The sequence below is a fragment of the Pygoscelis adeliae genome, unplaced genomic scaffold (assembly GCF_000699105.1).
Source record: "Pygoscelis adeliae isolate BGI_AS28 unplaced genomic scaffold, ASM69910v1 Scaffold280, whole genome shotgun sequence".
Taxonomy (NCBI): domain Eukaryota; kingdom Metazoa; phylum Chordata; class Aves; order Sphenisciformes; family Spheniscidae; genus Pygoscelis; species Pygoscelis adeliae.
In genome coordinates, this window is record NW_008823944.1 from 787,252 (window position 1) to 801,340 (window position 14,089).

General features: G+C 40.0%; 1 protein-coding gene across 1 annotated transcript in view; it reads left to right on the forward strand.

Moving 5' to 3' along the window:
• The window catches only part of SUSD5 (sushi domain containing 5), a 41,503-nt gene extending 35,904 nt beyond the window's left edge, over positions 1 to 5,599 (forward strand). Inside the window, exon 5 of the mRNA XM_009320997.1 lies at positions 4,317 to 5,599. Within this exon, the coding sequence (XP_009319272.1) occupies positions 4,317 to 5,599 (1,283 nt within the window). The remainder of the gene's footprint in view (positions 1 to 4,316) is intronic.
• The last annotated feature ends 8,490 nt before the right edge of the window (positions 5,600 to 14,089 follow it).

Below are 14,089 nucleotides of genomic sequence, written 5' to 3' on the forward strand. Positions count from 1 at the left end.
CCCCCCCGCCCCCGACAGTGCAAAGGGAGAGTTTTGAAAGACAAATAAAATAAGCAAAAAAATATGTCCATGGCCTGTCAAAACAATTGTTGTGACAAACTTCGGTTCTCTTTTCAGGTCTGTCACTGAGCAGTTGTATTAGATTAATGTAAAGTATTGATCTGGCATGAACTGATTCTGCCGAATCGAATTAGTTTAAAAAATTATGATGGGTTATTTATTTATACTAGCAGGCTTCCTGCTAGAATAAAAATCATCCTCCCTCTTGTAGCTGTTGGAAAAGACAAAAGGCAACAAAAGTCTGCCTAGCGTACTCTGGTTGATTTGAGAGAAGTGTGTTCGTGTGCCTGATCCAAGTCAAATGAATAATTCTTCGAGATGCCGTAGTTCACAAATCTGACTGATCTTAGGCAAATCGGTCTACATGCTCTTTTCTTTCTCACCCTTAAAGACAGATGTCAGCTTGTTAATGTTTGCTGTAACTACTTAGAGATTCTTAGAATAAAGATGTTTTTATACAGTAGAAATGTTTATGGTGATGGTCTACATAGAATCAAGTTTCAATTTCCTGTACTCCAAAAATACATCCACAAAATATGCAGTGCACTTTATGGTTGTCCAAAATAGCAACACTCAAAATAGAGCTCAGATGCCAATATGCTATCTAGAAGAAAAATTAAACTGATCCTAGAGTGTGGAAAAGGAGGCTCTTTGTTTTTGCCTGTCTCTATGTTTGGTCACTGTTTTCACATTAGGATCAAAAGTTGAAGGAGATGAAAGCTCTTTAGGACTGGATGCTTCCCAGAAAGGCCAAGGCTAAATTAAAAGGATTTTACCTTTTAATTGAGCTTCACATCTTTGGTAGTATGCCATTTCAGCATCTGTTGCTGTAAAATGTTCATTTCGGCCTCAGTAATCCCTCAGACAGTGAATCAAAACTCACTGATCTTTCAGTCTGCCAGAGGAGGGTAGGGGGAAGATGTAACAATGACCAAATATAGAAAGATTTCGGTCTTGGACTAATTAATTTCGGTGCTGGCTCTCCTTAAAACCAGACCTGCCTAGATAGGAAGGAAGATGCAACCACTGTTAAGTCAGTTGCTAACTGTTTTTAAAATGTGCATAAATACAGGTTACAACTATTTGGATAAGAGGTGGATCTGAATCTACTTTGGTTGTTGCTCTTCAGTACTGAGACTAAAATTCAGAGAGCTGGAAAGCTCAGGAAAGTGCTGAGGAGGTGAGCAGAAAGGAGGGCAAAAGTTGTGCAATCTGTTCCTGGAAAATCAAGCTCACGGCTGACTTAAAAGATTGTCATGGTAACACAAACTTACCAAATACCAAGTCCAAGCCCCATTTGAAGGTCTGAGGCCCAGAAGAGAGAATAGAGTATTATTACTGTGTAAGTCGATTCAGAATCATATAAATCAAAGCTTCAGAGTAAGGGGGTCTGTATTTCCTTTGATGGTTAGAGGGCTCAATAGTTGCTTTCATTCTGGCATCTCATAAGCTAACATTAGTTATGTTGGTAGTCTTTGCTATAAACTATACAAATACGGGAGATTGCATACGAAAATACATTATAGCAGCTTTACAGCTTGGGCCACAATCTGATTGTCAGAAGGAACAAGACTCTCTTATGCAGTGACGAGCAGCGCATAATGAGCTCCAATCTCAGGCTCTCTTTAGACTACAATGGGCTTTTTCTTTCCTCAGCTGAGCATTAAGAAAGCACCAATTTATTTCTATACATGCAGGATCAGGCCCAAAGACAGCAGGTTTGATGGAGACTTGATCGATGGTTCAACAAACCCTTAATGTGTTCTGATAGACTGAGGACTCATATTTTCCTAGGAGCACATGCTCTTTCCTGACGTGCCTCCGTAGGACTTTCTTCTAAAGGGCTGAAAGTACATCTCAAAAAAGAAAACAATGACCATCACAGTTGGTAAATGGTGAGTTCTCACATTACGGTGTGCCAGTTCATATATATCCAATAGACACCTATAGGCTGTCCTGAGAGACACTGGACTTCAGTGAAGCAGGCATGCCAGTTACCAACTTTTAGCAGGAGTCTGGATGGCTTGAGGTATCGTTTCCATGCAGAGAGCACCAGGTAGAAAAATTCTTAAGTGAGAGCGAGACAAGGGACAAAGTGAGACTAGCATTGGATGGCTATTAGTTATAATAGCTACATAGCGATGGCCAGTGCACACAGAGCTTCATAAATACGTTGCTAAAATGCTTTGGTATTCAGAGGTACCCTCCAGTCGTTAATGAAGGTCTGAAATACTGTTGGAAAAGATTTTAGGATGAATTAGAAAAGTGAGAGTCCTACCAGGAAGCTTTCCACTCTGAGAGCTGGATTCCCTGTCTGTTAAGTCGTCTTTGTACCAGACGGAAGTTTTTCCTGCTTTGGAGAGGACGGGGAGGATCTAGGGGATTACACAAGCAGATGAGGACACCGGGGCCGGGAGGGAGAGAGGTCCATTGTTGGCACTGTTGCATTGCGCGCAGGTTTCCCCCTACACCCTTGCTGTGAGATGGGAGGACCTGCTGAGAACATCCAGTTCTTCAGCATGATCGCTTTCACAGAGGCATTAACTCTCCGCAGGCTATGTCGCACATTTCGGTTTCCTCAGCATAACTGCTTTGGTTTACGGTAGACCTGGACGCTGTTCCAAGAAAAATACCTTTTGCTAATACTCATTCTGTTCTGGCACCTGGCTTAAGCTGTTCTGGCAAAAAGTAAGCTGGTGTGAGCTGTATCACCACTAAGTGTTTTTGGTCAGACTGGTTTGACAATATTTCTAATCTTTCTTAAGAGTAGACCAAATATGGCTCTGCCAGAAGTCTGGGAAGCAGTCTCCAAGGAGAATGTGACTCATTCGGAAATTGAGGTGGGCCCCAGATGAAAATGTGATTCAAAGTTGGTTGAGTGTAAAAAGGCAAAAAAAGATAAGGCTTTACGAATGCATTGATTTGTAATACAGCTTCTCCTATTAATTTCTTGTTTCCTGTGTCATGCCAGGTCTATTGCTTCACTGTCTTCACGAAAGACTAAACACTCTCTTAAAAAGAAAAATTCTCACCATGATTCAGTTTGTTTTATTTTCCATATCCCAAGGCACTATTTTCTAGGACTTTTAATGCCAGCATAAATCTCAGCAATTACATCAACTTTCTATGGAGTAAAACTTGTGTGAGCTGAAAATCAACCACCCTGTCTAGTTTGGAAAATTTTTCATTGAGCTAAGGTTTTAGAAGAGTGGAAGAAATATAAATTACAATGCATTATTTCATTCAAATTCAAACATTTAGTTTCATGCTTTGAATCAAGTCTATTTTGCTGTGAGTGGTAGGTCTGTTGAGGCATGGGGAGCATTTCTAAATCAAACTCAAACTTTGTGATGAATCCGCCCTTCTGTTGCACTCAGTTATTTTTTTTCTAGCTTGGTTTTGGGTTTTTTTTTCTGTTTTCTTTTTGGTAACATTTAGTTTCTTAAAATTGGAAGCCCGAGAGTTGATTACAGATGGCATTATCTTGATACCTAGGTGTTAGGCGTTAAGTGTTGGAGACAGAGTTTTCTATCCTTGCAGTCATGGGTGCATCTTGCTTTCTTCAGATGAAGATGAACAGAACTCGGTGTCAGCTTTGGTGGGGGGGCCTTGGGCAGCTCTGAAGAGCTCTCATGGAATGAGAAATACCATTCAGCTCACCTGGCCCCGGGTGTCGTATCACTGCAACACCAAGGTCATTGAAGAAAAGTGGTATAATGATAAAAAATTGAACATAGGGTACTGAATATAATTCTTTAAAATCAGCTGGTTCAAAAGGGATGAAGTTGCTGTAAAACTTTTAGGTTTGGGGTTTTTTTTTAAAGTCCAATTAGTAATTGATTACTTTTTGCTATACATTCCTCTCCACATCCATTGCTTGCTTGGATATGATGAAAATTTTTCTGGCAAAAAGAGTCATGTTAGGGAGAGCAAAGGTTTAAGAAAACAATAAGCAATGGAAGGAAGTCCTCTAACTGCAGACAACAAGCTATTTATATACATTTTTAAATCTGGAAAGATAAGATATTAGCAGTTAGCATTGACACCTATCCTCATTTTTTTAAAAACTTGATATTGACTATCAGCTTACGGTGGACCATCCCCTTTCCAAATAAACAATAACACTGAATGAAAAATACTGTCTAAAAGTCACTCCTCGTTTCACCTTTCTTCTTGGCTTCTTGTAACAAATGAGCCCAGTGCTTTTCTGGAGAAATTAAATGTTGGCTTTTGTGGTTTTTTTTTAATGTTTCTAGATGAAACCGAGGCACACATTGACTATGAAGATAACTTTCCTGATGACAGATCGATACCTATTGTTGAGAATGAACATGCCAATGGCAAAGAGGAAATTGAGCAGGAGCAAGAACAGCTTTCCTTCAGTAAAAGTTCAGAAGAAGGAAGAACTGGAAGTACCAAAGGTGTTACTCAGGACACAGACACTTCTGAAAAAGGAAGCAGGGCACCAACTGAGTCCCCTGTGTCACTCCTAAGCCAAAAAAACTTGTTTTGGTTTCCATCGGAGGCTTTCAGTGAGCCTGAATCGGAGAAAGAGACAGATGATTCCACTAAAGCACAGTTTTCTGAAGGTGATAACCACATTGGAGTGAAGACAGCCTATGATGAACCTGGTGCCAAAATGTTTTATGATAGTGAGGATTTCCCCATTGGACCCATTCTCACAACTAATGATACAAAGGCAGAGATAGATGCAGTTGCCATTACTGACGAGTCGTGGTTAGATGGCTATCCAGTAACACAAGAAGTGGTAGAGGATGATGAAGAGGAGGAAGATAAAGTTGATGGTTCGATGGGAACAGAAGACGACGTCATCCTCACGACTGACCAACCGAATCACGTTGAAGTAAGAAAATCGGACAATGGTAGCCCAGCTCCAGAGGAAGGTTTAACACAGATTGTGGCAGCAACAACGAAGATAGATGATGAAGGGGCCAAAGAGACACCGGTACCACTTACACCAGTGAGTGGTCTGGAGGACTTAAGCATGAGCAGAGGTTATGATGATGCCGCATGGGACCACCCAACTACATCTGTGGAAACTGTGACTCAGGAGCCCGGTACAACGATGCTGTTTGACATAACCAGCTTAAAAACGTCCATGTCAGAAACCTCTGTGATGGTCAGCCCCTCCGATCACACTCCGTATGCAGAACCAAAAGAAACAACCGCCTACCCAGCACAAGTAGCAACCACTGCACCAGCTCCAGATGTCATTACTGACACGTCGTCCCAGGAATTAGCTGAGCAAGAAAATCTCACCCAGGGCCTTGGAGAAAAGCCCGTCCCCACTTCCGAGCCATGTGAGGGAGAGGATTGTCCCAAGTCCAGTAAAGGTGCTATCATAGCAGTAATTGTGATTCTTCTCTGCTTGTTACTGGTTGCAGCTGTACTGGCTGTGTGGTTTTTCAAAAAACGGCAGCAGAAAAATTCTGTCTATAAACTAAATGGAAGGTGTCAACCCAGACATCATTGCTACCACCACTACCACCACCAGCACATCGAAATGCAGAAAGTCTAACCAGGGGTCTTTTGGCGGAGATGCTAGAAATCAGAAGAAAAACATATTGATGCTAGAAGGATCACATGACTCATGGATGCTAAAATCCAGCAGTGCAGAAAGCAGAAGAAAAAAAGAATGCTAAAAGAACGTAGAAGACAGAAAAGATTTCGTCCCTTTGAAATCGCAGGTTAGCATATTCGACCTTTCAGAGCTAAAGAATCTGTATGTTTTTATCACAAGGGTCTTTTGGAGACATCAGCAGGACACAGCGTGCTTGGTAGTACATCTACAATTTGTTCCGCTTTTACATTTTGCTCCTATTAATAATAAATTAATTGATTAATTTCTGTGTTACCTGGTTATAATGTAATGGCAGGGCTGGTCAGGCCTTCTTGGTCTGTTCTCAGTGGAAGAGGGAAAGAAGGAGGAAAGGAGGGGAGAAGGATGTTTTTGGAGCAACCACACATTTGGTGCTTGTTCCTTTTTTAGAACCTGCCCAAGTTGGTCAGGATAAACCATCGTAACAAATTATTACCTGATGCGTCTTAAAAAGAAAAACTATTTGCTACCATACTTTAATGGATAGTATTGCAATGATTACTAAGGTACTTTTCTTCAACGTTGTGAATTTAACAAGACAAAAATGTTGGATCATTACACTATTTTTCTGGAAGGTGTTCTTTTAGCCTTAGTGAAGAAGTGCCATTCTTATACTAATCTTTTTATAGAAACCATGATGTCTCCCTGGAATTCAGAGAGTACTGTAAGTGCCATTCTTCCTTGAGTATCAGCAGGAGAGGAGTCAGAGCACCTTTGATTCCAGGTGTTATGATGAATAGCCTCTTATTACAGAGCCAAACAGTGATGAAGCACTTTCCAGGGGAACCCTATATAAAGTCGGCTGCTTTTCTGAACATGATACCGGCTGACCGAGATACTGAATTCTAATTCACAGCCAGTAGTACCTCTGGCAACTGAAGCCATGTATAATACTTCTGCCGTATGAACTCTGTGGAAGGACTGATTTTCACCGTTCCGCTCTTTCATCAGTTGGAGGGGTGTCTGGGGTGGACATTGGCTATGGGAGATGGGTATCCATTTTGAATGCTGCTTATTGTGGTTTTAAAGATAAAGCAAACCTGGGAAAGAGAGAAATTGCATCCAGTTGATAAAATGCAAACACTTGGCTTTTAGACTGGGTGTTGGTGTAAAAACACAGAGGCTTTTCCAACAGCATGGTCCATTTCCAACAGTTCTGAAAATAAACAGGGAGAGAGGGGAGGACGTTTTCTAGAAACCTTAACATTGTTCTGGTGAGTTTAGTATGAAATACTCTTCCTTACCTTTCTGAATGAACAGGAGAAAGACTGGCAACTGTGAATAATCTGCAGGTCAGAAATAAATTCATCTGCCATTCTATGGTACAGCCTTAGCCAAAATATGCCAGTAGTTCAACACATCAAAATATTGGAGTAAGAAAAGGTGACTGGGTGGAGTTCACCCGTTTTCATGTTCTGCCTTGAGTCACAGTGGCAACCATCTCTAACTCCATGGAAGGTAGACTTTATGAAATGGAGTGCGGAATTGGGCCCGTCATACATACAGTGCTGGTAAGGAAAACAAAGCATTTTTAGATGACGGCTATAAGTTATCTTGGAGAATTTGACCTCAGAGTGGTAAGAGTTGAATCTAATTGCCTGGTGAGAGCCACAGTAAAAAAAGGACAGAAACTGTACAGATTTGTAAATATTGTGTTCTCTGACATATGCATGACTTTATGCTTTTAATGCATTCTAGACTATGAAATAACCTAGAATTTCTGTTGTAAACTATTTTTTTATGCAGTAACATTTTAAAAAAGAAAAACCCAACGGAATTCGCACTAAGCAACTTTATGGAGGCTGTTAACTCAACTAAAACATACCGTCTGTAATCTCATGGAAATATGCTGAAAAATAAACACAGGAACATCCATTAAAAATATTGTTTAACTGAAAGGTACAAGTATGTGTTACGGTTCTGTGTAGCATCATTCAAAATGAAAAGTCAATACTATTTGGCTCAGGAACTGAACATGTGAAAATGAGACTCAAAATATAATTACAAACACAAACTGTACAGGGATCTTATTTGAGACTTAGAAATACTTGCTATTCATGAACCAGAAGAAAATGTATATTAACATAATGCTTTGGAGGTATTTAAATAAAAATCAAGTTACCAAAAAAGGGAAAGGAAGCGCTTGTGTGTGTTCTTGTGCAAATCATCCAGTTTGCCCACATGTTTATGGAGAAAAGATAGGTCACTTGGACAATTCTTGTAGAAGACACTTTGATATTAAAAACATTAGCTGAAAAGTAGCTTAAGCTGACAGTCCTGCTTCAGAAGACCATCTACGCCCTTTTGCAGCAGCATCTCTTTGTAGTCACGGTTTTCACTTTACCAGAATGATTCAGGGAGTTTGGGAAAACTAACAAACAGATGGGGATAAACAGCCCATGAATGATACATTTGACTTAGACCTCCTTTTGTGTGCAAAACTTGGCTAATCAAAGACAGTAGGGATGGCGAACAATAAATATAGTACAGCAAATACAAAATCTGAAGATGATACAGTCAAAATGCAGTAGGGGATGAGTTACTTATTACAAGAATTAAAACCTGAAAGTGCCAGCTGTGGGTTGAAATTAGGAAAGGAAAAAGGAAAAAGGGGGAAATAGCGGGAGTGATTTTGTGATGGTGACATCCAGTCATTAAGAGATTATTCTGTTGCTCTGTGATAAAAGTCATGTATCATCCTCTTCTAGGGAAGCCACGTATTACAACAGGCTGGCCAGAACCAGCTCACCGGTGTTAAGACTGAGATATGATCTCCCTTTCCCCTCCTTTCCTTTATTAACAGCTACCTATTAACTGGGCCCCCATTTCATATAGATCATGTGCTGCTGCGTCTGGGCAGAGCCCTGTGTAAATTTGCTGTCAGGCAGGCTGAGAAGTGACGCTGTGGAGTGTAACATCGAAGCTACTGGCGGTGTTTGGGGGTTCAAGCCCTTGCAACCAAAAGGTGTTTGCTTCCCTTTGTACAGAAACACTGGGATCATGGATTTTAGGTATTCAGTAAGTTCTCAGTCTGAAATCCCCTCAATTTCTGTGCTTGTCCTTTCATTTGCCAGCTAGATGACAATATATGGTTTATTGCATTGTACTGCCTTATTGCATACTGTACCTCAAAAGCTATTATGTTGGGGATTTGCTGCCACGGGCATTGAAGCCAGCATAGATTGATTTTTTTCCTTCAGTGAAAAGGACTTATGCGGTTTTTTACATCCAATAATTCGTAATGCAAAGATACAACATAATACGTAGCTGTGAAAGATCAGAATATGTAGCTATGAATGACCATTTTAAAAATTAGTCATAACAAGAAATGATTAGATAGTTGTAAGACTTCTCAAGCTACAGGGTTACCACCAATTCAGGATAATACATAAATGTTTAATCCCTTTTCAGATAAGTGATAGTGAGAATGGGGCAAAGGCATAAAGACCCAATTTTTTTCTTTAATGTTAGTAGTCACATAAAGTTACACCTCTGACCCCCATCTTTCCACTTGAGAGTAAGCAAGTTCCATTACTTTGCAAAAGAATTAATCAGGAAAAAAACACATTTGTTACTTCATACCGCTTAAAAGGCTTACCTGTGAGGTACATCAAAGGGAAGAGAAAGTTAAAAATAATCAAAGAAAACTTAGAAAGTTTTTCTACAGAAAAGGTTAGCATTTATAAATGTAAAAAATTCAGAACTCTCTACAGGATTTAGTTTCCATGTATCATCAGTACTCTAAGGAGAGAGAACAGGGGAGGGAGGAGAGATGGGTGTCTAAACCGCTGAATATTCCCTTGCCAAAAATAAATAAATAAATAGGTATCTATTTATTTTAATATTTTTTCCTAGGCACTGAAGAAGACTTAAGATACAAAACCCTGATTTGCTGGGGTGTGCAACCCAACTTACTTTGGCTATTTCTTACTTTACTTCTTTTTTGTATATAGCTTAAACTCTCCACACTAGGTCATTCAAGTCTTGAGTCACCAGAAAAAAGAAGTCGCTGTTTAAAGTATGGCAGACAACCAAAAGTTCAGACAGCTGCAATGAAGGATTAGTTGTGGGTTTTTCTCACTGCCTTGCTACAAACTGCATCACAGCTCTATGTTCAAACATTATTAAATGGGAATGTTTTCTCTGGCACTGACTACTTCTCCCCACAGTTTAAGTATTGAATTTTTTTAACTGAAGTAGCTTTGGTTTACAGCTCACATTAGAACTTAAAAACATATTTCCATAGTAGCTGGCATATGCAGGCAACTGTTTATTCTCAGTACCAGCCATAATAAACACATGTACTTTTATAATCCAACAAATCTTTGTCTAATCACAACTCCGTTTTCAGAGCTGTAAAATTTGCATGTTATTTAAACCATTTGTCATGAAGACGCTCTAGAAATTGAAAGATTTTCTAAGTAAGTCTGCCTTCATTATCAAGATAGAACAATAATTCACTGTAAAGGATGTGGAGATACACGGTGGGTATTAATGGCAAGAGTCTATTGAGAAAAAGCTTTGTAAAGCAGGACACGCTATAGGATTTTCAGGGGAATAGCTTGTCTTGAGGAGGCTCACCTTTAATTCTACCTCAAACTTATTCTGGCAAGTATGAAGAAACGGCACCTCCTTGGTCGGACGGGCTTTCCAGGTGAATTGAGAACAGCATCCAACTAACTTTTGCATTTATATTTTAGCGTTCCAAAGCAGTAAAGCTCTGGAAAATTGAGCAATTTGAATTCGCTTTTGGCTCATGCATTGTCAACAGAACTAACGAAGGTCTGCTTGCAGAATCACTAGGGTGAATGAAAAGGCCCAGCAGGACATTTGAATTCCCGCTGAATTTGCCAGAACTGATCATTCTGAAAGTATTTGTTTTTCGTAGCTGACTTTATTAGCTATTGGAATTGCCGAGACACAGAAGTATGGAGCCTGCGATGCTGTTTTATGGGAACAGAATTAAACTTCGAGCAGAAAAATCACTACCACCCTTCTTCCTTTTTTAATGAATACTGCTATTTATAAGGATGAATTAGCAAGAAGCTGGTAATACATGAAGAATTACAATTATATCAGTAAGAGCAGGTATTAATTTGAAAAAGGTTACATACTCAGCACAGCCTGTCAGATACACTGATTTCCAACCTGCGAATGCCTTCCCTTGCCCAAGCTTTGGGTCCTTACATAAGAAAGATTGTCCTGACATGACAGCCAGCAGTCTTGTTTTTCACATAACCAAATACCCACTTCAGTGCGCCAGCATTTGTGATTCGGTTTAATCCTCAGCTTTGAAGCAGTTCCCCGTCATGCAGGATCCCATCCAACAAGAGATCAAGCACAGGACTCGCCCTGCGTGCAGACCCTTGTGCTAGCCGTCTGCCCAAAGATTGACTTCACCCACCGTTAACCTCTAAGTGGTGACAGAACGACACGCTCAGAATTATTGCAGACTTGCTTGTGGGCAACAAAGGAGGATTGGAGGCCAACAGCAGCTACACAAATAGTCAGCCTTGTTACTAGAAATGTTTGCAATTGTTAAAAAGTGTAATGGTAGAGCTCCACAACAAGCAATACTGCCACCGAGGTAGATATGAATTTTATCTCCAGGGTCAGCACACACATAGTACCCATGTTGCATTCGAGTCAGTCACGTGAACACGGTGGCTTCAACAAAATGACGCTTCCCTGAGCAGCAGCATCATACTGTAAACCTTGTCAAAAAAAGAAACAGAGAAAAAAATCTAAATATCCCATCAGGTTAGGCAGAAGCCGCTAACATCTGAGGCAGACAACTCACAACTGCAAGAATTTGGGGTGGCAGAAGGGAGGCAAGAACCATATTCCCGCAGCCTCCCAAGAAGAGCTGGCAGGATCAGAGAAGTGGAAGAAAAGACACTAATTTATTGCAGTCACATGTAAATGTTGGCATTTAACAATAGCAGCAGCAAAAGAAAAATCAGTTAAAAGAACCTGAGAATGCTGAAAAAAGCCACAATAAATACTGAAGAACTGGAAGAGGAGCTATTTCTCATTAGAAAAGAACAAGGGTTTGAGAACTACTTGTACTTATTAAGATTGAACTGGCTTGGGACCATATGTAGTGGAAATTAAGAAAGCCAGAAAAAATCCACAGAGACTTGAACAAAATGAAAAAGGGATCACAGTGCCATTTCAGGAGGCTGCAAGAGTATCACTTGCCTCCTCAAGTTAAATGGAACGGTAAAGGACATCAGACTTACTTCAAGTAGGCTTAAGAAAAAATAAATCATTGGCTAATGGACATCTTAGTAAATCATGAAATCCCCACCTGAGAAGGCACAATGGCAGGGGATTTTAGCTGTAAGGTCGAGAGCTGAGGAAATGACTGAACATGAAAAAAGATCAGCTAAGGAAGCCTTAAAGACAGAATCACAAGCTTACCAGAAAATTGATAATACCCGAGAGACTTGCAATGGTTGAATAACTGTTTGATGAAGAGGAAAAATTAGGGTTCATAGGCGCTAAATATATCCCCAGTGTAACCCATTAAGTCAAATGAATCACAAAACAGGTTAAGTCTGGTGCTCAGTGTTTTACTGGTGGAATGAAAATATTACAATATTTTACCACATACTTTGGTCTTTAAAAAAGATTATAGCAATCTCCGACAATTAGTGCTGGAGCGGGGAAGGGAGTTCTTTAACTGGAAAGAAATAATTCTGCGTGGCAAACCAAAATGATCCTGGAACTGATTTTCTGTCATCTTGTACCTACTGTAGTCTCTGCTACTTGCTTCACCAGCAGGCAAAATCTGATTAGAAGCTTTATGCACACGTTATTTCTACACAAGATGTATAGTTACGGAAAACCTCAGGCCCAGGAGCTTGAATTACAGGCACCTCTCTTGGAAGTCTTTAAGGTTTTGCATTGCAGTACCTACAGACAGCACACAAGAGCTAGGCCACCGCAGAAACAAATAGCCAGATAACAGTCTGTGCTTGGCAGAGCTCCTACGTTGGTTTGGTAAATGGTAGTAAGCAAAAAGTAAACTAAAAATGTTGTAAAACAAAGGCAATGTAGATAGATCCATCCACCCCCAACCAACTCCATGCCCTTTAATGGCGGGATTTCTGGATTCGAAAGCTGGAGTATCAAAGATTAAGTTATTTGGGCATATGATCTTAACATCAATGGTTGAGTTTCTGAGGAGGAAATCTGGAGTTGTCCTATGCAAGTTGGAAAGCAGAGGGACAAAAGAGGCCTCCTGAGCAGTAACCTCTCCCTTGAGCATACACACACCTCCAGCAAGAGAAAACTAGGGACAAACTGGGGAAGCTACCCCAGCTGGGTATTATAATACATGTATTTCATGGGGAAGTAAGTGACGGTTTACAATCAAGTGCTTGTAAATTTTAAAAATGAAGTTAAATTCTTACATAAAATTACAATAAATGGAGTCCTAATAATGTGTGGAACAAAAAGTGTAAGGAAATCTGATACACCCTCTGCATGCTCAAATTCTGGTCTTGTTATCGCAAAGTGGAGCTGGGTAAATCTCCTAAAGTTAAAAGGCTCTTGATAGATTTTGAGAATTAAGCGATCTGCCCATCGACTTCAGCAGATTAGTTGTGATTTATACTAAAGAAGCTAAAAAAACCCCAATCTGATCCTCCAAACATCTTTCACACACACTTTAAAACATTTCAAAACGTTTCATTGCTTTCACAGGCTGGAGAACGCTTACACCTGATCCTTTGGATTCCCCTTCTTGTCCTCTGTAGACACTCAATAGTGTAGACACTATACTTCTACAGCGTATGTAAGCTATAGCACCAGAACTCAGTAAGATAGTGTAGTTCATGGTTTGCCTTTTTAAAAACCTAGAGCAGATTTTGGTTTTACAATTCACTTCCATTCAGCTGAATTATGGTTCACTCATAAAGGCACTGAATGCTCTTGGCTCCCCTTGATGTAAGCGGGATGAAACCACTTGCAGGACTTGGTCCTTAAAAATGAAAGAGGAAAGCAAGGGATCAAATCCTGGATCCCAAATCCTGGATCCCAAATCCTCTGCGGTCAATGGGATTTCTGCTCTTCAGTACTCTTGTGCACTAATTCACTACTCATCTCCAACACAGTATTTTTTGGGCCTTCAAAGTACTTCTGTATAGGACTGCCATATAGTTAATAAAAATGTCAGGAATTCACATGCAAATATTTTTCATGATTCCACTTCAAATTGCCTCAGTCTCCACCTGTACTTAATTTTGGATGAAAACTATGCAGATAGTCCCACAAGACAGAAACAACCATGCAAACTGTTTTCTACAGAAGAGAATACTAAATACATCGACCATCATTATTTTATACAAGATTGGCCCCACCTCACACAGGAACGACAAGTTGTTTCAACAGAAAGAGTAAGAA